Source organism: Orbicella faveolata, unplaced genomic scaffold (genome assembly GCF_042242905.1).
Source record: "Orbicella faveolata isolate gen_17 unplaced genomic scaffold, um_ofav_v1 contig_26, whole genome shotgun sequence".
NCBI classification, from domain to species: domain Eukaryota; kingdom Metazoa; phylum Cnidaria; class Anthozoa; order Scleractinia; family Merulinidae; genus Orbicella; species Orbicella faveolata.
Genome location: NW_028301554.1, coordinates 19151790 through 19178859, shown reverse-complemented (window position 1 = coordinate 19178859; position 27070 = coordinate 19151790). Strand labels below are relative to the sequence as shown.

At 41.4% G+C, this 27070-nt stretch overlaps 3 protein-coding genes across 3 annotated transcripts; 2 read left to right on the top strand and 1 right to left on the bottom strand.

The window, feature by feature from the left end:
* The first annotated feature begins 2219 nt into the window (after nucleotides 1-2219).
* Nucleotides 2220-11245, top strand: LOC110042164 (uncharacterized). Its single transcript, XM_020747521.2, has 10 exons — nucleotides 2220-2519; nucleotides 3180-3292; nucleotides 4246-4476; nucleotides 5106-5218; nucleotides 5604-6286; nucleotides 6642-7349; nucleotides 8076-8433; nucleotides 8856-9002; nucleotides 9668-9938; nucleotides 10494-11245. The coding sequence occupies exons 1-10, from the start codon at nucleotides 2220-2222 to the stop codon at nucleotides 11029-11031; spliced, it is 3462 nt and encodes a 1153-aa protein (XP_020603180.2). The 3' UTR covers nucleotides 11032-11245.
* Nucleotides 11246-11362: 117 nt separating this feature from the next.
* Nucleotides 11363-24396, bottom strand: LOC110042153 (uncharacterized). Its single transcript, XM_089295196.1, has 14 exons — nucleotides 24247-24396; nucleotides 23079-23116; nucleotides 22162-22530; nucleotides 21489-21733; nucleotides 19695-19931; nucleotides 19109-19221; nucleotides 18362-18592; nucleotides 17153-17265; nucleotides 16176-16795; nucleotides 14900-15601; nucleotides 14082-14439; nucleotides 13530-13676; nucleotides 12784-13051; nucleotides 11363-11871 (listed from the first exon to the last, which is right to left on the bottom strand). Exons 1-14 carry the CDS (start codon nucleotides 24342-24344, stop codon nucleotides 11469-11471), a joined length of 3942 nt encoding a protein of 1313 aa, XP_089151322.1. The 5' UTR covers nucleotides 24345-24396; the 3' UTR covers nucleotides 11363-11468.
* A 1267-nt stretch (nucleotides 24397-25663) lies between these two features.
* LOC110042139 (vacuolar ATPase assembly protein VMA22-like) lies at nucleotides 25664-26704 on the top strand. The gene has a single exon (XM_020747487.2). It carries the CDS (start codon nucleotides 25694-25696, stop codon nucleotides 26354-26356), a length of 663 nt encoding a protein of 220 aa, XP_020603146.1. The 5' UTR covers nucleotides 25664-25693; the 3' UTR covers nucleotides 26357-26704.
* Nucleotides 26705-27070: the final 366 nt, after the last annotated feature.

Here is a 27070-nt window from a genome sequence, read left to right as displayed (position 1 = left end):
GCAAAACTTGATCAAATGTACTTTCGTTAGCCCGTATTACCACTCATTAACAGGTTGAGCAAACCAAGCTCTCAATTTATTGCAACTAGATTAGAGACTTGAATCACTTTTCGTTGTCACTTTTAATCTTAAATGTTTGATTCTCGAATGTTAATTGAATGTTATTTATTTTTTTCACAACGAATGCCATAATTTAATATTTTGGTTTGCTTTGTAATAATACGTTGAGTTAAAAGTTATTTAATTTGCTATACATGATTCTTAATTTTATTATATTATCCACTTTTTTTAATCACCTGAATTTATGGTTCAGTCTAAGTTCTCAAGAATTTCGCAAACTGGCCTTTTGCAGGGTGACGTACATGAAACAATGAGGTTCGCAACACTGTTTGTAATTCTTATCCTCTCCGCGTTAATAGGTAAGACACCTTTAACATCACTCTATCCTGGGATTAAAATTTAGTCCTCGTCGTCTTGGAAAAAAATGATTAGTCACAAAATAACCAAAAAATGGCGTAACAATGAGACCACTATAGAGGCTGACTGAAAGGTACAAAGCAAAGTAGAAGCCCGAATATATCAAACACGAAAGACCGTGTTTGACCACATTTCCAAACACCGAGAGGAGAGAAAATACGACGCGCAACGGAATATTTTTGACGGACTAGTTCTTACATGTATACCCTCAGCTCTAACGTCAGAATTCCATTCTCCTATTGCTTACCATACACATTCTCCTCAATATGGCTATTCTAGAGAAGTATTTTAAATGGAACAATTTAAAAGAGTAGTGTGGCTAAGTAGTACCTAAGAGTCCGAGTGCTGAACTTTCCAACATCTGCGGATTCAATTCAACATCTGCGGATTCAATGCAACATTCGACATTTCAGCCATTTCACTGTTCCACTAGATTCCGTGTTAAGCAGACACAGCTCACGCAGGTCCAAAACTGCCTCAAAGAGGAATAAGCACGATGTGCCGTCAAAGAAAAACTGGATTTACAATCCACCATCTCCAGCTGCTCAGACTGTACCAGCTACGCCTTTGGCAGCGCCATATTCTGCGGCCTACTACCAACCAGTGTTTGTAAGAAACAGTCCTCAGTCAAGTCCTGTTACCAGTTCTACGAGCTATGTTCTAGGAAACCAGCGCAGTTTCACGAATAAACCTGGTCCTGTTAATCGTGGTCTTAATCAGCAGGGAACCCAAAACGGTCTACAACAACAGGTTCAAAACACTCGCGTTAAGAATATTACTGCTGTTTTGCGTAGGCAACATTTACGTCGGAAGGCTCTCAGAGAAGGTTAGTGACCTCGAGTTTATTCATTGCCCAAATTGGCGTCAGAAAGAACATTTGAAGACCAAGTTTGCGTGAGCGATTTTTCTTTGTTTTCTTTTATATGCACTCATACTTCTCATGCACAATCCGGCAAAAATGCAATAACAACAACAGTTTATCATTGTCACCCTTGCAGCGAGAAAACGACAACGTAACAAAGTCTTGAAAAGCTTAAGGGAAAGGGGAAATACCACTCGGTCTGCAGAACCAGGCTCTAAACGGTCAGGACCTGTGAGGTTAAACTCGCCCCTAACCGCCGCGGCTGCCGCAGATATCCAGGGTGCTGTAGTGGAGAAAGGAATAGAAGTCATGGGGAAAATGGTGGACAAGCAACTCCAGATTATCGATGAAGCACAAGAAAAAGCAGAAAAATTTTTGAAGAAAGATGTGAGATCACTGTTGTTTCAGATAAAACACATTGCCTGACTTAATCACTAAAAGACATCTATATTCTGTATTCATGTGTGTTCAGAAAATATCGGTTTTAGTAATAAACCAAACACGAAAGACCGTGTTTGACCACATTTTCAAACACCGAGAACAGAGTTGAAAATACGAGCGTGGCGGAGTATTTTTGACGAACTTCGAGGTGTTTTGAAACGTGGTCAAACACTGTCTTGATTGTTTGATATATCTTCTCAATCGAAACTTAAATTAAGGAGAAAACGGAGAAATAAAATCGAAGAAATCTACGGTAATTAAGATCAACTATCCAAACCGTCACGGTCATGATTTCTTTTGTTTGATCTTGATGGATTATTAATGAGTTTGGGAATTAGTTTTGCAAACTACAGTAATTTGGTTTTCTTTGATCTGGATATGGCTTTTAATTCCTATATTTATGTTTAATATGATAAATCAATAACAAATCGCTTTTAAAATGGTCAAACTATCTTTTGAATGTGAGTTACTGCGTCTTTCATTGGTGTTTCCCGATATACAGATAAAGCTGGATATTGTTCCAGACAAAGGCTGGCAGTCAGAAGACATGTTTGTACCCGCTGGTTATCATATGGACACATCCATCTCTGACGAAGAAGGCTCTCCTCCGGAAAACGACCAGGCATCTTTTTCTTATCCAGCGGGTCTTGGGAGCGTGTTGATGAATGGCTGCTTTGGGACTGGGTACAAGGAAGGAGATCCTTGTTATGTAGCGAAGTGGAAAATGGACGCTTGTTTGGTATGCAGTGACAACAAATAATTATGCATTTGTGGAGCATGAAACTTCATGATTCCTAGTCATGAGGTACACCTTTCAATTAATCCAATTTCCAATTTTGGGGTTTTAACTTGATCCAAAGATCAAGGATTTAAAGTCAACATGACATATAGGAAACCACATTTAACCATTCTTTCTAATCAGTAAGTTGAAAACAGTTGAGATTTTAATCGATGAAAAGACTGAAATATTCTCGGACTTTATAACAAACAAATCAGACAAAAATACTTCAACTGTAAGGCCTAAATTCGATTATATAGTGCCCCTCTCATGCAGTCTTTTTTCCATCATTATGTCTTTCTATTTTATCTTTTATTTAACACAAACCGCATTACTAATTGTTACTGTAAAAGTGGATTGGCCCACAGGATTTCCACTAAGTTTTGGTAACTCAAGAGAGGATCCTTAGCCAGAACGGAAGATTCTTATTCTGTATAACACATTATCTTTGAAAAGAAACAGATCCATATCCAATGTTGGTGTGCCAAGAGCTATTTATTATATGCTAATTTTGAACCTCGTTCCCAGGGTCTCTCTTCATCCCACACCCTGGAACGAGGTTGGCTAATATGGATTGAAATCTTTATGTTAGTTCCCATAAAGTTTACTTTCAATCAACAGAACATGATTGACGGGGCGGCATTCATGGGTGTGGGTTTTGATGGGCGTGGTGAGTACAGTCCTGAATCAAGAAAAATGAGCATTGTGCAAAGAAGCTGCGCTGGAAAATCAACGTAAGCCTGTTTGACATTCTCTCTGTCACATCTGTTAACTGGGCTTGTTTGACGTTCTAGTGGTAGATGGTGTTTAGTATAAAAAAACTCCTTCAACATGTGATTTGCATACAACTAACTCTTATAGCTGGTTCTCACATGACGTCACTAAAATTCGAACTACAAAACTATTGATCTTCCTGAGATTTTACTTAAATGATGTATAAGAGCAGCTGAAAACTAATGTTCATACAAATTTTCGCTCCGAATGGGTTCTTGGTTTTGTGATACACTACGCTTGAATTTCCAAGCTTTTGCGTGACGCGGCATTCACATGACGGCCTAGAGAGCTGTCATGATGGTTAAAAAAGTGACCTATTTCGGGGAACTTGGCTATCTGAACAGTTCATGTCTTAGAAAAAGTTTTATTTTAATGTTTAAGAGTTCCTTGAGGGATAAATCCACGCTTTTGTAGCAAAACTCAGTGATAGATGTTTCTGTTGGTTTCCGGCCGCCATGTTGGTGCCCATATGGATGGGCACCAGCATGGCGTCTCCATACAAATCTCTATAAATTTGGGTAAAAAATTTCTCCGCATATCTCGCATAAGAAAAATTGCTGTGACCAGAATTTTGGCGAGAGTCTTTGCATATTTACGTTCTTTCGTTTTCCAGATTCTGGACTTTATCTATTGACCGGTTTTGATTTTTATTTTGATCTATTTTGAATTGCGTGACACTGAAAACCAGCAATAGCTTCGTTGGTGTTCTCCTCTGTTGTCCCAGATGGGTGTTCAGATCTGTTTATTGACGATTTACTGACACTTAACGTCAGCTGTACTGCATTGTTTAACCTTGAAATAAGTTCATAACACGCTGAGTATCTCCCATTGCTCGCTTGCACATCAGGACCATTTACTTACTGAGAAAAGGCCTTACCGAGTAACTGTGCTCAACAAATCAAATTCTTTCCAGGTACGATGACTTTGACGTGCCGGACACTATGAATGTGCATGGTATTTATGACACCAAAGCCACAATGCTGACGTTTGAGAGCCGCTCAGAGTTTCAAAGCTATCTACAGGAGCAGGCTGGAGTGTCAGGTTCCTTTTTTGGCTTCTATGGAGGCGTGAAAGGAGCGTGGGGAAGTTCAACTTCTGCCGCCAGTCAACAATACATGGCCTTGCTAAGCGTTGATATCAACAGGTTTTTCCTTCCTTACAATGACCTCCAAAGCATGGAGTATTATAAGTTAATTGAGTGTAATACAGTGATGAGTGCTTCACGTCCACTTGGCGTATGGAACTTCTCCTTAGTTCGAGTCCCGTTTGGCACGCAGATTTAGGCCTGTCCACACTATGCCGGAGGAATTTGAAAACGGAGGTTTAACTCCGAAAACGCATCAAATGTTTTCCGTCCACACTACACCGGAGATATTTAAAAACGCAACAATCACCGGTCATTTTGGATTTGTGTTTGAGGAAACCTCGGGCAAAGAAATCACATGATTATCGTGACGTCATCGTTTTCGAAAAGCTCCTTTTTCAAAGTGTTTTCCGTCCACACGAAAACGTAAAGCCGGCGTTTTCAAATTCCTCCGGTTTGAAAAGCGTTTTCGAAAAACTCCGTTTTCGTGACGAATTATTTTGGACGGAAGGCGTTACCCAGGAAAAAAATAGTGCTCCGTTTTCAAACTCCTTCTGCGTAGTGTAGACGCTGCCTTATTATACTTTGTCCCATGCTCAACTCATAAACAAGTTTCGTGGTCTTTAATTAATGTAAAGCGTTCAACTAAACCTTTGTATCGACTGATATAGTTACAACTTTCCTTACAGATACGAAATCTTCTTGGATGAAGTCAAACCCGAGTCGTTAAGTTTATCATTTTTAAGGGAATTCATGGATTTACCAATATCATACTTTGCTGCTGGAGCGCCGCTGAAATATCGTAAGTTATATGCTTAGGGTCAGTTTCGTAATCAAGATGGCGATTGATCGGGACATTGGGAGGTTGGGGCGTGGCACTTTGTTCATGTGCAGTGGAACCCTGTCAATCCGGTCTCCGATAGGCCACTGGGCGTATTAGCACACATCTGGGCGTATTAACGAAGTAGCCGTATTAAAGGGGTTCTTTAAACAAGAAAATGACTGAACGAACTTTTGTTCGGGCCAGAATTAATTGGCCGTGCAGTATTAACGGGGTGGCGGTAAGGCGGAGTTCCACTGTATTTATTTATTTGTTCCTTTGCCCGTTTGCTTGGTTGTTTGTTGGTTTGGATATTAGCCTAAGCGACTATAACATCTCTATTAGCTTCACTTTATCTTGTCAGTAGAATTATATAACCAAAATAATTCATCGCTAACTGAAATGACAGAAGCATTTATCCTAAAACTTGCAGAGGATTTTATTCAGCGATGGGGGACACATTACATCAAGTCTTCCAAATTCGGCGGCCAATTGCAGATTCGTAAATTTATGGCTGCCGCGGACGTGTCGAGCAAAAACGAATTCTCAAAAGAAATGGAGGTGGAGTATAAAAGTTTGTTTGCCAGCGCTGGCGCTAAAAAGAGCAGCTCAGGCGGAGCGTCCTCGAGAAGTCAAAAGAAAACGTCTTCCACCACAGTTATTGCCTTGGGAGGAAGCCAAAAGATCGCTACTATCTTGTCAGACGCGTACTCACCGACTTTCAAAAATGAGTTTAAGGACTGGCTGATGTCCATCCCTCAGTATCCTAAACCGTTCCATTTCCAAGTTGGCATGGTTACTGACCTGTTGAATTTCCGTATGCACGACTTGTTTCCGGAAGAAGCAGTCAATTGGGGCTGTGAAGGTAACGCCGCTAGTCTGACGACTGAGACTAACGCGAATGGAGAAGAAGTGTCTTTCTTCCAGACCGCTGGTGCTAATGGCACGGTGAAGCATTACTGCGCGTTTGATAGTCGAAAGGGACTGGAAGAAGCACTGAAGAGAAGAAGGATCAGTTTGAAGAGGGCCATTGAGGTTTACTTGGAAGAGGTAGGTTCAGGTATCCTACAAAGACAAACTATACGAACAGCCGGTGAAGGAAGCCTTTACCTGATCTTCAGTTGGCAATTTTACTGTTGATAATTTCACTTGTAGTGTTCCACCTTTGCAAACAACATAACAACAGCATATTTGAGGATCGTAACATTGTATAGGCGAGAGGAGGAGGTATTTGATGATGACTATGTTACAGTGAACTAATTCATCTTATAAACAAAATTTTCCCATGAAAATTGCAGAGCGATGATTCAGATGTCGAAATTAAACAAGACCTTGTATAACTATTTGACAGGTAATAGAGAGTTCTGATCTAGAATAACGCTTACCTGCGTACTTGTTTCTCAAGGGCCCAACCTCTATCTCCGATTTTAATCTGCCTGCGTGCCGACCTACCCCAGCACCACCAACAGGAGACTTGCTTCAAAGTGCCATTCTTAAAAGGTCGATGAATGCGACACCCAACTGGCAGACTATCGCCGCAGGAAAAAAACACCTTCGTGTTATTTTCGATTTGAAGAAGGACCTCACTGGAAATGATGACTATCGCATTCCTCGCAACATGAGTCGCCTGGTGAAATTCTCGGAGGGAAAGTGGCTGACGGCTGAAGAAGACGGCTCTTTCCACTTCTACAACGGTTTTATGAATGGCAACAGCGGTGATCCTAGAAAGCACAAGATATCCATTCTAGGTTTGGTTCTGTCTTACAACCAGAAGACTGGAGGATTAGAGCTTCTACCAGCTGACTTCGAAGCATCCAAAAAGTTCTTCCCAGACCTTCATGATACTTTTGTTTGGCAGCGTTTGGCTAGTGTCGTGGAAGATAATACAGTGGTTTCTATGACAGCAGACAAGAGGGAGACATTGGCGAACCCTCCTTGTCACGTGCAGTGGTCCAACTCGCTTCGTTTTGATCCCACTGACGGAGGAGGCAAATGTCTTCACTTCACTGCCGCTACTGAAGGAAGTCTGTTTGTCGTGTTCTCGGCTTTGCCTAAGGACAAGAATACTTGGTATTACGTCGAAATTACACCCCAGAGAGTTGCTATTTACAAGGTAACATGTGCGGTTTTACTCAGCCATTTTTCTTTTATAAATTAATCAAGGGAGTTACCTAGTGTTGAAGAAAAACATTTTCATGAGAAAATTTAGGACAACAAGATTTGTGGACTCACTGACGAGCCATGGGCGGGTATTGCTTGTTACGGCTGTTTTGGAGTTCTCACGACGCGGGTTTCACGAATGTTTCCGTAACTCTTGTTTATATGAAAGAAAGAATTCCTGAAAAAAAAAATTCTTCTTTCTGTGGGTGCACTGTCTTGTTTTTCTTATTCGTTAACAGATCGCAGTTTCATTAGAAATGTAACACAGCCAGTTGAGAAGCTTGACATTTCGTATGCTGGAAACCGTACATTCTCATTTCTATTATATTTTCAATCAAACCACAATGGCTTCACAACAAGAGTTTACAATTTCATTTCCAGGACGCGACGATCTACGTATTGCCCCAACAACCAGTTGTCGGGGGCAATACGTGAATCGCCCTGGGGTCAAGTTGTAGGTTACGAGGACGATACTCGAGAGTGGCGAAGGCGAGCTGAGCCTAATAAATTATAGATTAACCTTAGTACCCTAGCTATCAGGTCTTCTTGAACTAATGTCATTGTATAAACGTAATGCAGTGCAACAGCACGGAGATTAACTCATTGGACACCTTTCCATCCTAAGTTTACACTTCTCTACCGTTCTGTTATTTTTGTTGTCTCTCATCGGTCGTTAAAGGGAGAGCAATTAAAGACTTCAACCGCTGACCCAAACGCACTGGGCCTGGGCGATCCATCTCTACTGCAGGCTTACTTTGTGTGTGTCACTGAGTCCACGTCAACAACTCTGATAGAATACGGCAAAACCATGGGAACCACAGAAAGTGGGGATGTCTACCTTAACATGCTGGACACCACTCACCGTCTGAATGTACGGTTGTATGCTTTTGCAAACAGCAAAGAAAGGGCGTATGTTATTGATGCGCATATAGTACCACGTGAGATGACTGAGGCTGAGTGCAAGGGAGATACACACAAGGATCTGGAATCTAGGCTGTGCACGCAGAATTGTCATGAGGATTGTGATCCACTCTTTGGTGAGCAAATCGACATTTGAGTTCTTCTTACAGTTAATAGCAATGCAACCAAGAGAGAAAACCGCCAACATTTTCACGAAATAATATCTCAAGATTGAAACTAAATATAGGCTCGATTACCAGCCGCTGTTCGAGAAAGGAGCCTGTGCTCGTCCCCCGACTGAACTCACTGAGCCTAAACTAAATGGAGTTAAATATTACGCTATAGTTCAAGGACCTTGTACTGGTAAACTACTCCGAAACGAGAAAGAACGTCTTAATTTTTCTTTGAGTGGTACCAATTTTGCAGCAGTATTGCCCATTGTTGTTCTTTATTAATATCCTGCAGAGGAAGAATGCTTTAGATCTATTAACATCACGTATAAAATGCATCTTCGCCAATCAAAGCGTGTGAAAATTGATTTGCGAACCACTGTTTATAGGTTGTACCACACAGTCATCTGGGAACCCGCAGCCAAATGAGTGTAACGTGTGCCGTGTTGCCAAGGACGCTGCATCAGGGAATTGTCTTCCGGAATGTAAAGAACCTAACTACCTAACACCTGACAACTTTTGTGTCGATAAGAGTGGTAAGTTTTTTCTTCCGCAAAACTTTAATCTTGTTCACTTTCTCAAGCCTTCATCCCCCCAAGAAAAGAACTGAACTGAATAGGAAACGCTAGCCCATGTACTCTAAGAATGATTTCCTTTCCTTTAAGAGATCCTCACATTTTTCAGCGTTTGCTGGAGGCCATTTTCTGGCTTTTTTCCAGATAACATTATCTGGTAACATATTCCCCCACCAGCAGTTTAAGAAATGCTCGAAGGCCACCTGTATTCTTACTTCTAGTTCCTATTTATGATGTTAATTTCAATTTTTGAAAGTTATTTCAATTGATCAGCTTTGTTAAAGAGATCATGCTGACGCTCGATGCGTCGGCTTATTGATTTTGCCTCAGGGGTTACTTTGCTGACGGAACAGAGAATAATCGTTTCACCAAAATCTCAAGGGAAGTGCGAAACTGGATTATTTGAGCCGCTACAAAAATCTAGAGTAATTTAGACATTTGACTCGATTAAAGGGCTTTATCACTTTGTACTTTTAATTCCTTCCCCGCTCGATGGAGCGAATGATAGATTGAGCGCAATATCCCAGGGGTAGGGGCATTTGATTGACCACACTAAAGGAAGCGCCTGCATGTCTACTCATGTTAAGCAGATTAGAATGACTGTAAAAGGTTTTTTTCTTTTTCAGCTACTTTTGATATGCAAGTGGGAAATTCACCCTACGGAATATCAATACGTCAAATCCCTAAGCTGGCCTCCATCACTATGTGCTTTTGGCTTCGTTTCCCTGCGGCAATCGTCATAGATAACAAGAGTTACTTTCCCATGATTAATTATTATGTGAGTGGCAGGCGGTACCAGGAGTTTGCACTAAACTGGTATCCAAACCGAGACCGGACGGAGCCTGGGATGCAAGTAGCTTTTAAAACATGGAGAAGAAATAATAAATACTTACCAAGGTACTTTTTGAGACTAAAGTTTTAAGATTTAACGCAGGTTTAAACAATAAAATTTTCATTAGACAGGAGGAGAATAAATGGTTCAGCGGGGCAAAGTGCGCAGCCCTCGTACTCTCAGGGCAAGTACAAAGCGCGAGACAGGTGCGAAGACTTAACGACGACTTCTCTTTAAGAAATCCTTTGCATTTTTAAATCTATCTTTTTAAGAGGGAAGTCGGCCATTTGTTTTGCTGTACCCTTAATGAATAGTTTTGTTAACATGCCATAGAAAATACAGGTAATTAGAATACAGCAAAACCATTATATACTCAACTGTATTACACCCAGCCTTCCCATCGTGCCCTGCGCGTATGTCACATCCGCAGTTCAAATATATGATCTTTCATATATTATTCACTTGCATTCACAGTATAACCACCGTATTTTCTATGGCATGGTATAAAATAGTTATGCCAGGATTGATTAACGAATCTGCCCAAAACTAAGCTTTCTTAAAACAGGCTGAACGCCAGATCATTATTATGTTCTCTAACTACCTTCATTTTTATCGAATAGGATGTCGTTTGAGCAACTTCTGGACAAGAAATGGCACCATATCTGTGCCACGTGGAATGGAGAAAGCGGTGTGGTCATGCAATACCTCGATGGAGTCAAGAAACAAGCTGGAACTGGCCTGGTCTGGGAGTATGAGGGCGGAGGAACTCTTAAGATGGGAGACTCCACCTCTTTCCCTTACGATCTTTCTAGCTTTAACCTTTGGGATCAGGTTCTCGCCCCTGAAAACATCAAAGACATGTCTAAGTCATGTCTTAGAGGCATTGGAAACGTCAAGAGCTGGCTGGACTTCAAAGACGCAGCCAGAGCAAAAAGAACGTTACAAGTGGTGAGTCCTTCTGTCTGTACCAGCCCTTCCCAGCCCAGTACTGACGAGCCCGCGGAAGAGCCTCAGTTTAACTACTCGTCCCCATGGAATAATGGTACCCATCCCGTAGGGCCTGTCGGTATGGATGCGGTTGACGAGCCCGAATATCGCACTCTCCCCAACCCACCTCCGTGGAAGAAAGGCACTAGCAGTGGAAAAAATTCCTTCTAAGTCATGTTCGCGATCAGGAGTTTCATCGTTGATTTAACATGCAGCTCAGCTGACCACAAAGATGCAAAAGGCTAAGCTCATGCTACTCGCCAGCTTCTCGACCCGGAGCCATGCACACTTTTTGTGACGTAAAAGGAAGAGGGTCCTGGGACGAGAATGAGTGTTTCAGGATATAATGAATTTACGAACAATAAATCAATTTATAAACTGCCCAGTAGTAGTCCTAATGTTATTGCACCAAGTACTATAAACAGACGAAATACGACTGATCGAGTAATTTATGGGTAAGAGGGTGGTGGTACAACAGTGAGTGAAATGATGGAGTCAAAGATTGAACTGAACACTAAACAGTCCGACTCTTTTATTTTCGACGTTTCACAGCTTAGCATTCGTTACATTGACCTCAATTCGTCATCAGCAGGTACAGATCATCCACTTTATTTACTGGACTCTGGTGTCTCTTCTTCAGCACCCTGTCGTGCCGGGGGGAGACACACCGAGGGAGCATTTACTTTTAAAGCGCTGATGGCTTTTGCCTTGTCAGAAAATTCCAGCCAATGCTTGACATTCCCAATTCCCTTCAGACAGGAAGTTGCTAAATCCTTTATTTCCACTTCAGGAAGAATTTTATCCCAAAGATTGAAGCCAGTGATCTGATACGTCTGTGCAGCGTATGTTTCACCGATACTCAGGGTCCCTCCGCCATCCAATGCGTGCGCGACACCGGTCTCCGATTTCTTTCTGACGCCATCAACATATTGCGTAACGACTCCACTCTCTCCTGAAAATGTGATGCACAGATGGTGCCATTTCCTGTCATCAAAAAGGTCTGTGGAAATCCTGTGAATGTACAATACAACGCATTCCGTGGTTATCATACCATAAAAATCTGATATTAATCACCCCCCAAAAATATAAGTGAATAAATTGCACTTGCAAAGAAAAAAGCGAAAAAATAATAACAAATATTGATAAAACTAGTACAACACTTACTTATAAATTCCACGTATTACATTGGGAAAAACACACATGCACTTACATGCACACACACGGTAAAACAAGTCAAGAGTACATCAACAGCAGCATTTAGTTAGATTGTTAATTTTGCTGCATCTGCAACAGATTAGTTTAAACGTTCCAGTGTCATCTGGGTCAAACACTATTTGTGATGTGAAGGTGAATTAATCAACATGACACGAGCGTGGGACAAAGAAAAATTCTGAGTCCCCGACATGAATCGGACCCATGACCTCCCGAACACCGGGCGGGCGCTCTATCCACTGAGCTACGAGAACTCATGGAGAGCAAGGTCATTTAACTGAGTTCATATATGATAGTCATATATGAACTCAGTTAAATGACCTTGATAGAGCGCCCGCCCGGTGTTCGGGAGGTCATGGGTTCGATTCCTGTCGGGGACTCAGAATTTTTCTTTGTCCCACGCTCGTGTCATGTTGATTAATTCACCTTCACATTTCATTACCGAGCTTAAAATTCACCATCTTTATTAACTTATCACTATTTGTGATGTCTTTAACTTCATTTTGAAAGAATTTAAGACAATATATACAGTGCAGAGACCATTGGTTTTCATCCAATGATCATGGAACCCGTGTTGTTTTCCCTGAAAAGGATTCAAACAACTTCCTCATTTCTAAAATGCATCGCAGTGGTTCTGTGTGTTAGGACCAAACCACGACTGAGGGAGGGTATGCAGTGAGCGTCACTCTCTTAGTAGTCACTGCTTCCTACCTGTCGAGTGAAGCCCAACTCTCTCCAGTCCAATATCCTTGGACAATAAGTAGTTCCAGTCGATTTTCACCACCCTTCACCCAAAGCAGCTGAAGACTCTGCGAACGTGTCCCTCTCACTTCGTAGTCCATCATTCTCCAAGCCCAATCAGTTTTAAAATCCAAGAAGCGAAGCCACGTGCACATGGTTAGGGATGGTAGATGGGGGATCTGGCGCACTGAAAGCCTTTCAGAAAGAACGTGTGTCCCTAGCTCCAGGTCAAAAGTGCCTTTGAAAATGATATAAACAATGAACTGTTAGACTTAGGACAGACCCATATGTATGATAGATTTAGTAAGAAGTTGCAAGCTAGACTTGTATAAAAACTTGTTCGGATGGCCAAAAGGATTGCCAAGCTTCATCTCAAGCGCACTCAAGTTGAAAAAGCAACCTTTTAACGCTATGGATAACGTGCGATCTACTTGTGTTGACTGGAGTTTGGTTTCCAAACGGAGAACAAACTTGCACCGACTTACGTTCATATTTGATCGAGACCAGAACGTACTGAAGTCAACTCAGGTGCAGGCGAGCCCGAAAGTTTATGTACCTTTGTGCGCTCTTGATCACAAGCATATTTCCATTTGCTTCTCACAAGCAATTGCTTAGATAACAAACGTTTCTTTCGCGACAAAAGAGGGTGCTCGCAAGCCCCTAGACACAATTTCTAAAAACTCTATCGTCTATCCGAAAATATCAAAAGTATTTACCACTCTTGTCAATGCAAATCTTATTGGGCGATAAGTAGTTGGGTTCTTTACAGTCTGGCAGACATTTTCCCGTGGCCAGGTCCTCGGCAATTCGGCACACGTTACATTCTGTGGGCAGTGGGTTCCCAGATGATTTCGTGTTGCATCCTTAAATTAAAGGGACAAAATATAACACACAATTAGTAGTTTTACGCTGTAATATGTCGGCCAGTTGTAGATATCTTAACTGAGTTCCGCAAAAATTGAGCTGACCTAGTGAAGTTTATGGCTGTGGATAACGCATTAACCAAAAACCTCTAGGTATGAGTCTTATCCAGAGTCTTAATCTTAACTGGGTAATGAGTACCATTTTAGGGTAAATCGGCCTTACGATATTAAGACCCGCATTTTCCTGAAGTTGCTAGGTAACTAAGAAACATGACGTTACTTCACGCATGAAGCATTAAGAGAACAATAAATTCCTCATAGAAGATTGCGTTTTACATTTTAGTTTATTTTCATGCTTATAGACACCCGATAAGTTGATTCTGTATTTGTTAACCGTCTCCTTACCATAAAGTGGATCGCAGTCCTCGTGGCAGTTTTGTGTGCACAGCCTCGATTCCAGATCCATATATGTATCCCCTTTGCACTCAGCCTCGGTTAAGTCACGTGGCACGATGTGGGCGTCTATCACATCGAGGTCCTTATCTCCGTTCCCGAACGCGTAGAATCGCACGTTCAAGCGATCAGTGATGTCTAGCATGTTTAAGTAAATATCACCACTCTCTGCAGTTCCCAGTGTTTTTCCATATTCCATGAGAGTGGTTGATTCAGACTCGGTGACACAGACAAAGTAAGACTGCAGCAGGCTTGGGTCACCCAGACCCCGCGCGTTCTTGTTGGTGGTTGATGTTTTCACTTGGTTACCCTGTGGAGAAGGAGCGGGGAGAGTTACCACCGACCGTTCGTTCAAATGATCATCAGTATTAGTTTTTCGTGTCCAAACTTTTTCAAGTTCAATTTTCAAAAAGTGTCTGATTCCATGGATTGTGAAAGTTAAAAATAATAAGGTAGTCATGAGCTCTCGCCGTTGGCAAACAACGACTTAAAGTATGTATTTCTTTTCGTCTCAGTGACCCTAACAAATCATAGCTACCAGCCCCCAACTGTCGGCACATTTCTCATATCGTGGAAGTTTAAATTTTAACGAGGTAGTGGAGGAGGCGCGGGGAGTGGGGGAGAGGGCGTTGAATAAATGTCGTCTAAAACTATGAAGGAGTATGCATCAGCTCCTCGAATTCTCTGCATTTGGAGTGGAAGTTGGTAACAAAGAGAGAAGGAACCCTTCCTGCGCCAGAATTCAATAAGAGGAGCCGATGATCTGTTACCTTATAAATGGCCACTCTATCAGGAGTTATCTCAGTGTAATACCATGACGATTTATCCTTAGGTAAAGTCGAGAATACCACGAAAATCTTTCCCTCGCTAGCGGCTGTGAAATGAAGGCATTTTCCGTTAGAATCCGTCGGATCGAAACGAAGTGCGTTTGACCATTTGACATTGCAAGGGACACTTGCCGCAGCTTCTCGTTTACTTGCCACTTTGGTAACAGACTTGGTTTCTATGGCAACCCTGGCCAGAGTACGTCCGGCAAGAAATTCGTGGAGATTGGGAAAGAACTGTTTGGAAGCTTCGAAATCGGCGGGTAACATTTCTAATCCTCCAGATTTCTCGTTGTACGATAGAACCAGACCAAAAATGGACATCTTGCGTTTCCTAGCATCACCGGTGCCTCCGTTGTTGAAGGCATTGTACAAGTGGAACGAACCGTCTTCTTCCCCTATCAGCCATTTTCCGTTGGTGTACTTCACAAGGCGGCTCATGTTTCGGGGAATAGTGTAGTCCTCTATACCGGCCAGGTCTCTTTTCATATCAAAGATGACTCGAACCTCTTTCTGACCGCTTGTTATTTTCTGCCATGCTGGTGCAAATTTTGTAGTCGTCCTTTTCTGTAGGTCTGCTTGAGCCGGGGCTTCAGCTGGAGGGGACGAGCACGCTGGGAGGTTAAAATCTGAAATGGATGTTGGGCCCTGTAATGAGAAAACATACTGTCGCTGTTAGAACTTGAAAGCGTGGCATATTCGTAAGCGTGACTAGACGTGACGCATGTAAGTGCGCTAAGCCTTATGGACTATATGCGAGACCCCGTCATGGACTATACGAGACCTTGTGCTTCTGCTAGAGGAAAATCCTCGCTTGTGTTTGCGTTGTTGTAAATGCCGGGCTGTATGAAAATTAAAGGCTGAAACTGAACCGTCGAGTGAATCTTTAACAACTTTCTAACGGTCACACTCCTCAAAGAAAGATGTATAGAATCTGTTCTATTATAAAACAGGAAGTTCCTCTTTTAGAAACACTTTTTCTTAGTATGCCCATACCTCTTTCCCACCCCTCTCTCTACAGTAAAATCCCCTTTTTAAAATGGTCCCTCAAAAAGGTTGAATAGGGAAATATTATTCAGTGGAAACTTTTTGAGTGAACTCTCAGTGAACTGAGTCGTTCTGGCGGGAGGTTCAACAGCAGGACCTGGTTTAGCGCACTTCCTCATGCAGGTTGAATTAATTTGTTAAAGAGTGACTGCGAACGCTCAATATATTAAGATACCTCTTCCATATAAACCTCGATAGCTCTCTTCAAACTGATCCTTCTTCTCTTGATGGCCTCCTCTAATCCCTTTCGACTCTGGAACATGCAGTAGTGTTTCACCATAGTTCCATTTGGTCCAACACTTTCGAAGAAGGTGACGGTATCCCCGTTCGCGTTCTTCTCAGTTTTCAAGCTTGCTGCGTGTCCCTCACAGCCCCAATCGACTTTTTCGTCGGGAAACAAATCCCGCATTCGGAAATTTACCAGGTTTGTAATGGGACTGACCTGGAAGAGAAACGGCTTGGGATACTTGGGAATAGAAACAAGCCAGTCTTTGAATTCACTTTTAAATGTGGGTGAGTACGCGTCGGACAGGATGGAAGCTATTTCATGGCTTCCACCCAGAGCTATAATGGTTGTTGAAGTGGTTTTGGACTGATTCCTCGCATATTCTCCGCCTGAGGTGCTTGACTTGGCTCCCGCACTTGAAAATAATGTTTTGTACTCCATCTCCATTTCTACGGCAAATTCTTTCTTGTTGGAGACATCAGTTGCGTCCATGAACTTTCGAATTTGAAGTTGACCGCCAAACTTGGACGACTTGATATAATGCGTGCCCCACCGCTGAATAAACTCCTCTGCAAGTTTAATAGAAATCATAACCTATAACAAATAGTTTTTTTATACTCAGCTTCTACTGAATTAAACTAGGATTCTTGAAAGATTCGTGTACAAACTCAAATTGTCTGAGAGCAAAAAGTAACAAGCTATAGCCTAGCTGACTATCGCTCGTACTCTTGTGACGCATCAAAGTCTCCGACGCATGCGCAGCAGCCGCTTATCTCGGTTACCATAATATGAAGCAACTTTCAGTATCGCTCCTCAGCCCCTGCCTAGGCTGCTAGTATGAGTTAGCGATTAAATAAATGAAGTTGAAACAGAATAACATTTGAAAAGAATAAAGCAGGCCTGCCCTAGTTCTTCTGATTACTTACGGTATTTAAGTGGTGCTCCAGCGGCGAAGTAAGATGAAGGTAGACCCATGTATTCCCTCAGAAATGATAAACTTAAGTCTTGAGGTTTGACTTCGTCCAAAAAGACTTCATATCTGAAATGAATTTATTCCTTGTACACTTAGCTTATGAGTTGGCTAGAGCTGTTCCTAAGATTGAAAAAGAACATGTTGTCTTTTGGACAACATCTATCCTCATTTTTATTTTTGTCGTTCAGAGGTGAGTTAGAAGTAAAAATGCTTTTAAAGAAAAGGAATCAAACCTAGATTACTGTAAAATTCTCATCAAAACATACCCTTCCTCTTCTTAATTTAACCCTCTCGCTTCGCGTTATGATTTAAAGAAGCGCATGCGGCAGCCTCAAGTCAAAGTTGTCTCCTTTTCTTCTCACCCATTCGATTTGTTTTATGCCGTTAGTATATATGCTATCTTACAAAACAGGGTATTCCTAAATTACTGAGGTATTTGCTGACTTTTTTTGTGTCGCCAAGCGACACAAAATGAACGTGCAGGTGATACGAAGACTTGTTTTGAAACGGAAGCAAAAGTGAAAGTGAAGAATGATCATCGCAGTAAATTTTCCAATTTAAGCAATTGGAAAAAAGAAGACTGAAAAAATCAGGACTTCAACGGGATTCGAACCCGTGACCTCCGCGATACCGGTGCTATGCTCTACCAACTAAGCTATGAAGCCACACATTGGGAGCGAGGTCAATTAATTGAGTTCATATCTTCCCGTGAGGAGTGACATGATGTGAAGTATATATGATATAATTCATATTTGAACTGCGGTTGTAGATGAAAGTGAAGAATGATCATCGCAGTAAATTTTCCAATTTAAGCAATCATCATGTCACTCCTCACGGGAAGATATGAACTCAATTAATTGACCTCGCTCCCAATGTGTGGTGGTAGAGCATCGTACCGGTATCGCGGAGGTCAAGGGTTCGAATCCCGTTGAAGCCCTGATTTTTTCAGGCTTCTTCTTTCCAATTGCTTAAATTGGAAAATTTACTGCGATGATCATTCTTCACTTTCATCTACAACCGCAGTCCAAATATGAATTATTTCATATATACTTCACATCAGAAGCAAAGGTCACGTCAAAAGTGACCTATTGTTGTAATGGGATAAATAATAGTCTGCAATATCCAGCAATATTAGTTCGACGGAACCGGAGCCTGTTTTTACCTGTTTATATCGACGCTTAACTGAGCCATGTATTGTTGACTTGAACCTGACGACGATTCGCCCCAGGCGGCCTTCACGCCTGCGTAGAAGCCGAAGAATGAGCCTGATACCCCGGCCTCCTCTTGCAAGTGGGACTGGAACTCAGAGCGACTCTCAAACGTCAGCATGGTGGCTTTAGTGTCATAAATACCATGTACATTCATTGTATCCGGGACATCATAATCATCGTACCTAGGAAATCAAAACATTGAGTCTCTCGCACGGATTCCATGAAAACGTGCAGGCAGATTAAAAAATAAATGGAGAAAAGGTTTGGAGTTAATACTTACAGGGATGTAGTCAGATGCACTTCTTAAGTTGTTTATTAAAGAAAATGACGCGGAGTCAACGCTGATTAAAGCCGTGCCTATTAGGTAAATACAAGTCGAATGCTAACTACTCACGTTGCGTATCTACTTCTACAATTAAATTTTGACGTTAACAGTTCTTAGTAATAGGTGCAAGGTAAACCACTCTTGAATTTCGGCGACTTTCAAATCAGTAATCAAGCAATGAAATCATATTAATTCACTGCTAAAATAAAAACATTACTGTTGCCATTCAAATGAACTGGTATTCTGGTTGTCAAACACTCGATATAAGCTGGTCAATGAACAAACTGTGGGTAGAATTGGCAGACCGAGGAGAAATTATTTGTTTATGTTACTTGAAATTTCAATACGTGTAAACGATGTTAAGACTACTTACGTTGCTTTTCCAGCGCAGCTTCTTTGCACGATGCTCATTTTTCTTGATTCAGGACTGTACTCACCACGCCCATCAAAACCCACACCCATGAATGCCGCGCCATCAATCATGTTCTGTGGGTGATTAAAAAACGATATTAATTGATCTGGCCGTGTAGCTATCTCGTTATGTTGTACTTCGTATAAAATGTCATCACTTCATTGCTATATGAGAGGCACGGTTGCCTCGTGGTTAGTGCTCCAAGTCCGGCTCCGGGTTTAAGCCCTGGCCGGGGTCATTGTGCTGTGTTCTTGGGTAAGACACTTTACTCTTACGGCGCCTCTCTCCACCCAGGTCTATAAATGGGTACCGGTGAATTAAATGCTGGGGAGTAACTCTGCGATAGACTAGAAAAGAAGAATAGTAGAATACTCTTAGTCGCTTCATGCTACTGAAACTGGAGATAAGCGCCGGCCTGATAGATCAAGTGGTTCGTGCGCAGACTTTACTTTTACCTTACTTTATTGCTGTGGGGTTCGATGTAAAGGTTATAAAGCTCCTGTCATTTTCTCTCGGCTTTAACTGTTCGGTCAGCCTACTTACTCACCAAACAAGCGTCAAGAGTCCATTTAGCCACGTAACAAGGATCGCCTTCCTTGTACCCAGTCCCATAGCATCCGTTCATCATCACGTTCCCTAAGCCTGCTGGGTAAGTGAAAGCTGCCTGCTCAGCTTCTTTTGGAGAGCCCGCGTCATCGGTTATTTTTGAATCCAGGTGATAACCAGGAGGAACAAACATGTCTTCTGACTGCCAGCCCTTGTCTGGAACAATATCCAGCTTTATCTGCGAAACAAAAATAAATATAGCATCGCTTTGGCCCAGTGAGCATCGTGTGCTGTTTTTGCGCTGTTAACTTATCTTTAATATCACTTTTAACGAATCAACGTATACCTCAGGGTACCAATGTTATTCTTTCATGTCACTCCGATCGACATTGATTAGGTTCGTCTCATGAAAACATAACATTATAATCACCTCGTAGCAGTAAGTATGTAGAGCAGTAAGTTAGAAAATAAAATTTCCTGACCGGAGTTAAAAAGGAGAGGTAGAATTACAGGAAGCGTGTTTCAATTGTTTCATTTTAGTCCGCAGTTTTCTCGTGTTTCCCTGGAAATGCGTTGTTGTGTTGCTGTTGGAATCAACTTTTGACGTTTGGGCTGTTGTCGAATTTTGACAGTGGAGTTTTCTGTATTGGCTTCCAGCCCAAAGGTTGGCTAATTGAACAGCACGCTAGTCTCATAACAATTAGCAAATCGCTGCGCGTTTATTTTTTTGCTCTTTTTCTGAGCTAAGAAGTGTGGAAAACCAACAGAAGGTCTTAACATTTTAGATTTCAGTCAAAGTTGTTGGCTGTCTAATTGATGAGGTGCTGTCAGTTCAATTTACGGCCCATTTCTCTTTCGCAAATAAGTTTTGCAAATCTCAGATCTCAGTGAAAAAAAACGCGTCATATGGGTTAAGAAGTTAGGGAAACCGACCAAAAAAACAAAACAAAATAAAAAACCGTTATCGACACTTAAGGACGTTCGTGCGAAAATGTTCAGCTCGATAGATTTTCTTCAAACTTCTACTGCGGACAGATAATGAATTACTTGTTTTAGAAATTTATAAAAAATGGAGGGTCACGGACTTCGTTTCAGAGATAAAGCGTGTGGAAAACTAGTCTGGTTTTGAAAAATTTGTACGCGTAAATCAGCAAGGTCTCCAGGGTTCTTAGCTTAAAATATCAAAGATGAATCAACGGAGACAAACTATCCCAGTTATATTTTGTATAAGTGAATCCGTTGCGTGAACAATTCCAAATGTTGCCAACGTTTTCACAAAACTTAATCCTACAAGAGGCATTCGAAACCCCCGCACAGATAAACGAAGAGCTAAAAAGAATTCGATGGTGCATTTTGCGAAAAATTCAAACTTCTAATGAGAGATTTTCTTCATTTTTTCGTTAAACGTAGAAAATCGGCGGGTAGAGAAAATGATCCATCAAAAGAAAAATAGGGGTCACCGTCGTTAAATCCAGGCAATTAAAGCTATAGCAATGGCCATCTGCCCTATCATTGTTCATTTTATTACTTAGAGCGCGCTTAAGGCATGACGTGGCGTGTGAACAGACCAATTTCGATATATCAAAATTCAGCCTAAAACATTAGACCTCAACACGAGGCTCCCGTGAATAAACCCCACAAACTCTGTGTTTATTGCCCGGAGTCTCGTGCTGAGGTCTATCGTTTTAGGCTGAATTTTAATGTATCGAAATTGGTCTATTTGCGCGCGCAGTAAGGATGCGCAGAAACAATTAGCGCGAACGTCCCTATAAAAGTCGTGTTAGTTTAATTTTACCTCTTTTTTCAGGAAATTTTCCGCCTTTTCTTGTGCCTCGTCAATGATCTGCAGTTGTTTGTCGACCATTTGCCCCATGACTTCAATTCCTTTCTCCACCACAGCACCCTGTACATCCGCTGCAGCGGCAGCAGCCATTGGCGAATTTAGTCTCACGGGCGCAGTTGTTCGTCTAGTCACTGGTAACATGTTTTTCCGCGCGCCTTTTCGCGCCATTTTAGGAATTCTTTTGACATTTTTGGGTTCTGTAGAAAATTGATTAACTTTTCTTATACATTGCCTTAAGCTTATTTTCTTAAAGGAGCTCAGTCACGGCATTTTGGTTTATTTTGGTCTTGTTCAAAACTACCTTTAAACGAAAGGAACCTGAAAATAGTAATTTACCAAGATAGAAAAAAACCAGAGATAATAATAAACCTTAAGGATGGAGAAGATTAACGCAGATTACAAACGACAAACTTGAAAAGTTTAGGCTAAACTTTTCAAGGTGCGAATCTGTGACGTAACTCCTTTAACCACAGCATCATTGAGTTTATGGCTATAAAAATATTTACTGGCAAAACTGTTACTGAAGATAGTTTTTGTTTACCTGATATCTCTCGCGCGTTCCAATTCCGCGCTATATATTACCTGTATTCTGATTGCTGGACATCAGTCGAATCAGTAATCGTACCTTCTACGATGCGGTTTTGAAAACCACTTTTTTCATTCTTCAGAGGTGATCCCGAAATGGCATTCACATTGTTCTGAGGCCGTCGTGCTCCACTCCCATTATCATTAAAGACCATCGAGGCTGGATTTTTAACGTCCCCTCGCGATCCTTGGACATTTCTGCTCCGTTCGCGAGCCAGTTCTGGGCTTGCATCAGGATTTGTTTTGCCAGTCCCTTGATAATATCCAGGTACAAACGAAGCAAGGTGGGGCGAGGAGGCATATTGCAGCTGCTGCTGGCCGCTACTTAAATTTGTATTGAACGCATTTTGCCGTTTTCCTCTGCTGATGTAGGCTTTGGACCGTCTTCCCTCAGATCCAACAACAGAGGCTTGAATAGAGATAAAAATCAGACCGGTAGTGCGTTCTATCTTCAAATGGAAGGAAAACCGGTTGCTCAGAAATTCGTGATACTCTCGATGCGCTATCCCAGAGGGAATCCCATATGGAAAGGTCGGGAATGCTCGTCGGAGAATTTGAATGAAACCCCTAAAGGAGACCAATCTTGGTGTGGCTCGAGCTTAATTTGACCCCTAAAAGATACCACTTAAAACAGAATAGGCTTGATTACCAGCCGCTGTTCAGGAAAGGAGCTCGCGCTTGTAAACAGTACTCGAGAGACGGACGGAAATCGAGCCTAAAAACGGAAATAAGAGCGTTTTTTATTATTTTTATTTCCTTGAGTGCACCCTAAAAGATACTTTAAGGGCTAAAAAATAGCGGCGTTTCGTTATGAACACCCTAAGCGAGACGAGAGAGCATCCCCAACCTTTTCATATGAGAGTTGCCCCCGGGGATAATTTACTCATAAAACCGAGGATCTCTTGGATGTAGATTGTTATCTATGCTGATCAGATGAGAAGAGAACTTAGATCTTACCTACTAGAACAAGAAATATGATTGCTGTCTTCATTGACCTGCAAGAAATGGCGTTTAAAACAATCAGATAAGACCCTTAAAACTTAGTCTCAAGTTTGAAGTAGAAACTAGAGACAGCACCTCATTTCTAACATGGGTCCAAGCACTGACAGGCTATCCTATTTACACATTCGCTATATGTTATAACTACCCTTATGATGAGCTCTTGGTAGTTCTTTTGTGCCCACGGAAATATTGCTTTTTAGAGAAAGTCGTCAGCTTTGAGCTTTTGTTTTTTCAGAATCCATTCAATTTATTTCCCTAAACTGATGTATATGGTCTGTCTGGTTCGTGTGTGACCCCCAGTAGCATTTGACAAAGGGGGCTTTTTTTCGTTAAAATCCCTCACCAGGGGTTCCAGTGGCATGCTGGGACACCAGCTGTAGAACTTTTCGCTCTATTTGTGTTCTTTGTTTCTCACGCCAGGGTGAAAATACAAGTTCATTGACTGACCTTTACTGTTATTTCTCTATTGTCTAGATGTTACACCGCTAAAAACAAACAAACTGACTAACTAACAAACTAACATAAATCCAGTATTAAAATTGTTTACATATTGTGAAGTTTTAAGATTCTTGAACTATTAAACTGAGCCGGCCTGGCACCACCATTATATCCACGTCACTTTGTGGAGTATTGGCTGTAACCAACAAATCAAATTAAACATCTGCCATAAATAACATTAAACATTTCTCATAAAACTAAGTTTTGTATCGTAGTTATTGCGATTAAACAAGCACGCAAACAAACTAACAAACAAACGAGCCAAAAATAAACTAAAAACAGGTAATAAACAAGTCACCACCGCACTTGGTTAAATTAAAGTTGGTTGACTTTTCAGTGTTTTCAGGGCTAATATAAAGACCGGGCAAAATTGGATGTTTGTGTTTCCTGCCTCTTATACATTTACCTTTTTTTTTTAATAATCTTTTGTATAAAACAGTCAGTTTTACTTGATTTCCACATAGTTCAGTCGAACCATCGTTGGGGAACATAGGTCATAAGTCATGTCTTAATAAATCCCCCTTGCATTCTACTAAAAAAAGGGTCCCTCTTTCTCTTAGAACCAGGCAGTTAAAACTACTGGTAACTTATACTTAATTTCAAAACATAGAAAGTGCTTCTTTACCTTGTAGAGTCCGAGTCCCCCCCAAAAACGTTATTGACACCAAAACGTAACGGAAACAGACTGACCGTGTGTGTGACTGAATTCGAATTTGTTGACATAATGAACTACGTGGCAAGCTTCTGTGGTTCTCACCAATCAGAGGTACGACTCGAGCAGGGTCCATAAAGGACCTAAAAGCCGTCCAGCCTGAAATACTATACACGTTGCAATACAAGTAAGTCAGTCTCGTAACTAGAAGCAGGAAAGGTTGAAAAATCTATGTGGCTTTGTAGCGTAGTTTATTGCGTGGAAGCCCTTTTGTAGTGTTATTTTACTATCGCGGATTAAATTAGTTTAGAACTATTCGAGTTTCACGGATGTCTGTTTGAGGAGTAACCAACCAGTGGAGGTGACTGAGTTCAAGACCGCTCCCTACTGTGCACAGTACCGATGTCTCTAACGCAAAGTAATTATCTTTTCAAAACTACTAGCTACACTGTACTACTAACCTGGCTGAATTCAACTGACCCTGGTTTGGTTAAAAACAACAGACGTCAAAAGTTTGACAAACTTTGCCATTGGGTGAAAGCTATGTTTTAATTCTAAAGCGGCTTTCATTGCTATTTGTGTATTCTGTTTTCAGGAGAACGTCTGGTTTTGATATGAGGCTGAGTGGAAACGTGGTTTTCTTTTTGTGGTGATTTGACAGCTCTGAAAATGTGCTTTAGATTTTTAAAAAGTAATTGGTATTTCAGCAGGTCAGTCCGGACATAAGTGGGAAGTTTGTCCGATTTAGAACATTGTTGACTGTACTAGTAAGTTACATAGGACATGTTCGGTCGGAAGTCAAATGGAAAGGTCCGTTTCGGACCCTTCCGACCGGAATATTCGGGATCACCTCTGGAGGTGGTCTACTTATTTCGGTCGGGCCGGTCCGACCGAAATTTGCCGTTCCATTTTTGACAAACCGGCTCATTGCTCTATTCATTTTCACTTATATACGGAATTCGGAAAAGGAATAAAAAATGGTAACAGCCACTCCTCTTGGCTGGCCTGGTTTGATCGGAAAATGTCGTTCCATTTTTCTCGGGTATTCCCACTGGTCTCTGACTGGTCGGTTTAGCATAGTGGAAGCACGCCACGTGAATACTTTGCATGATTGGACTTCATTGCCACTAAGCATGTTCCGGTTTCCATCACATTCTCTACAAGAATGGAACATTTTGGGCCATTAGCCATTCACTAAGGTACGAAATGAGTCATAATCAATGGAATCGGTACTGATAACCAAGGTTGTAAGGAGATAAAAAACACGGGCGTCGTCTTCTTTGGATAAAGATCAGATTGGTGGGATAATAAGTCAAACTGAGTGAGCTGGAAGCATCGCCCGCATAACTTTTCGAAAGACTGGAGCGAGTGTCGTCAGGACACGACACTCATCCCCAGTCTCTCCCGCTAACATTCCAAGATGGAGGACATTTGTAGCCAGCTTGACCAACTCACGATTGAATTTTTCGACATTCTCGAACGACTTCACGAGAAGAGAGAATATCTGAACGATGCAATAAGAGATGGCCATCTCAACTTGTCAAAGGCGCGTTATTCAATGGGAAACAAGTCCGTGGGAGCTTTGCAATACAGTCATAAAATGGACCATGCCTTGTATCACATTGGAGGTGTTTACTCCGAAGAACAATCAGAGGACACCTGTATGGCATTTGAGCTGAAGAAATCTGCGCCTGGAAAAGTAATGGAAACTTTAAAAGCTGATATTGATGAAAAGGATGAGGAGAGAAATGTTCTCAGGAGGCGAAAACCACAAAAATCGGACAGTTTGAACGATGAAATTACAGGCATTGAGGAATTGAGTCTTTCCAAAGGGGAAAAATTACCATTAGAAAGTTCCAGTAATGGCTTTGTACAAGATCCCCTTAAATGGTTTGGAATTTTGGTTCCTGGATGTTTAAGAACGGGTCAAAAGAACTTTCAGAGCGCCATTGAACTAAGCTGTGAGATGGTAAACCTCGAAATCAAGTTGAAAGAAATAATACAGAAGTTTAAGGCTTTAAAAACTCGTAAAAGAGAACTCATTTTCGAGGAAAGTAAAAAGTCCCAAGATGTTGAGGCTTAAGATTTATCTTTCCAGAAGGAAAGCAGAATTTATTTTGTAATTAATCAGCTATTTGCTGTTAACTTGATGTAGCCTTTATGTGGTTAAATATTCATGTGTGTTCAGGTACCAAAAAGAAAAAAAAATTAATCTTTAGGTAGAGGAAGTAAATTGTGCTTGAAATTAAGGGTTAACTGCCCTAAATTCTCCAGTATAGTATCAAACTTAATTTCATATATTTGCATACATGCATTTAATGACTAGATGAGAATCTAGTGTAAAATTTCAAGAATCCTAATTAGTATCCTCAGGGACAAGAGACTGGTACATGTAGTGGAAAACTAATAATAAAAACATAAGCCAAAGAAACTGTCTGCTTTAGAACTTGCCAAAAAAGCTTTTTTATATTAGATATAAATTCAGCAGAATATCCCAACGTGCTCAAATGGGGAGGCTTGCCGTGGAGAAAAGGCAGTTACATGAACAAGATTTCCCTGGCCCTTTCAGCCCTTCCATATTAACCTAAAATAGCCAAGGGGGCCAAGGAGGGGGACTTAGATCCAAGGCAGGGGCGGATCAAGGGGACGTGTGCATGGGGTGTGCGCCCCCCCCCCCCCCCTTCCCCGCACGAGATGAGAACTTCTTTGTATTCACTTTTAAAATTTGTTTACCTCACCAGTCAGTTATGACATTCCTTAGTGGTGCACTCCTCCTAAGAAAATTTTGTGCTTATAA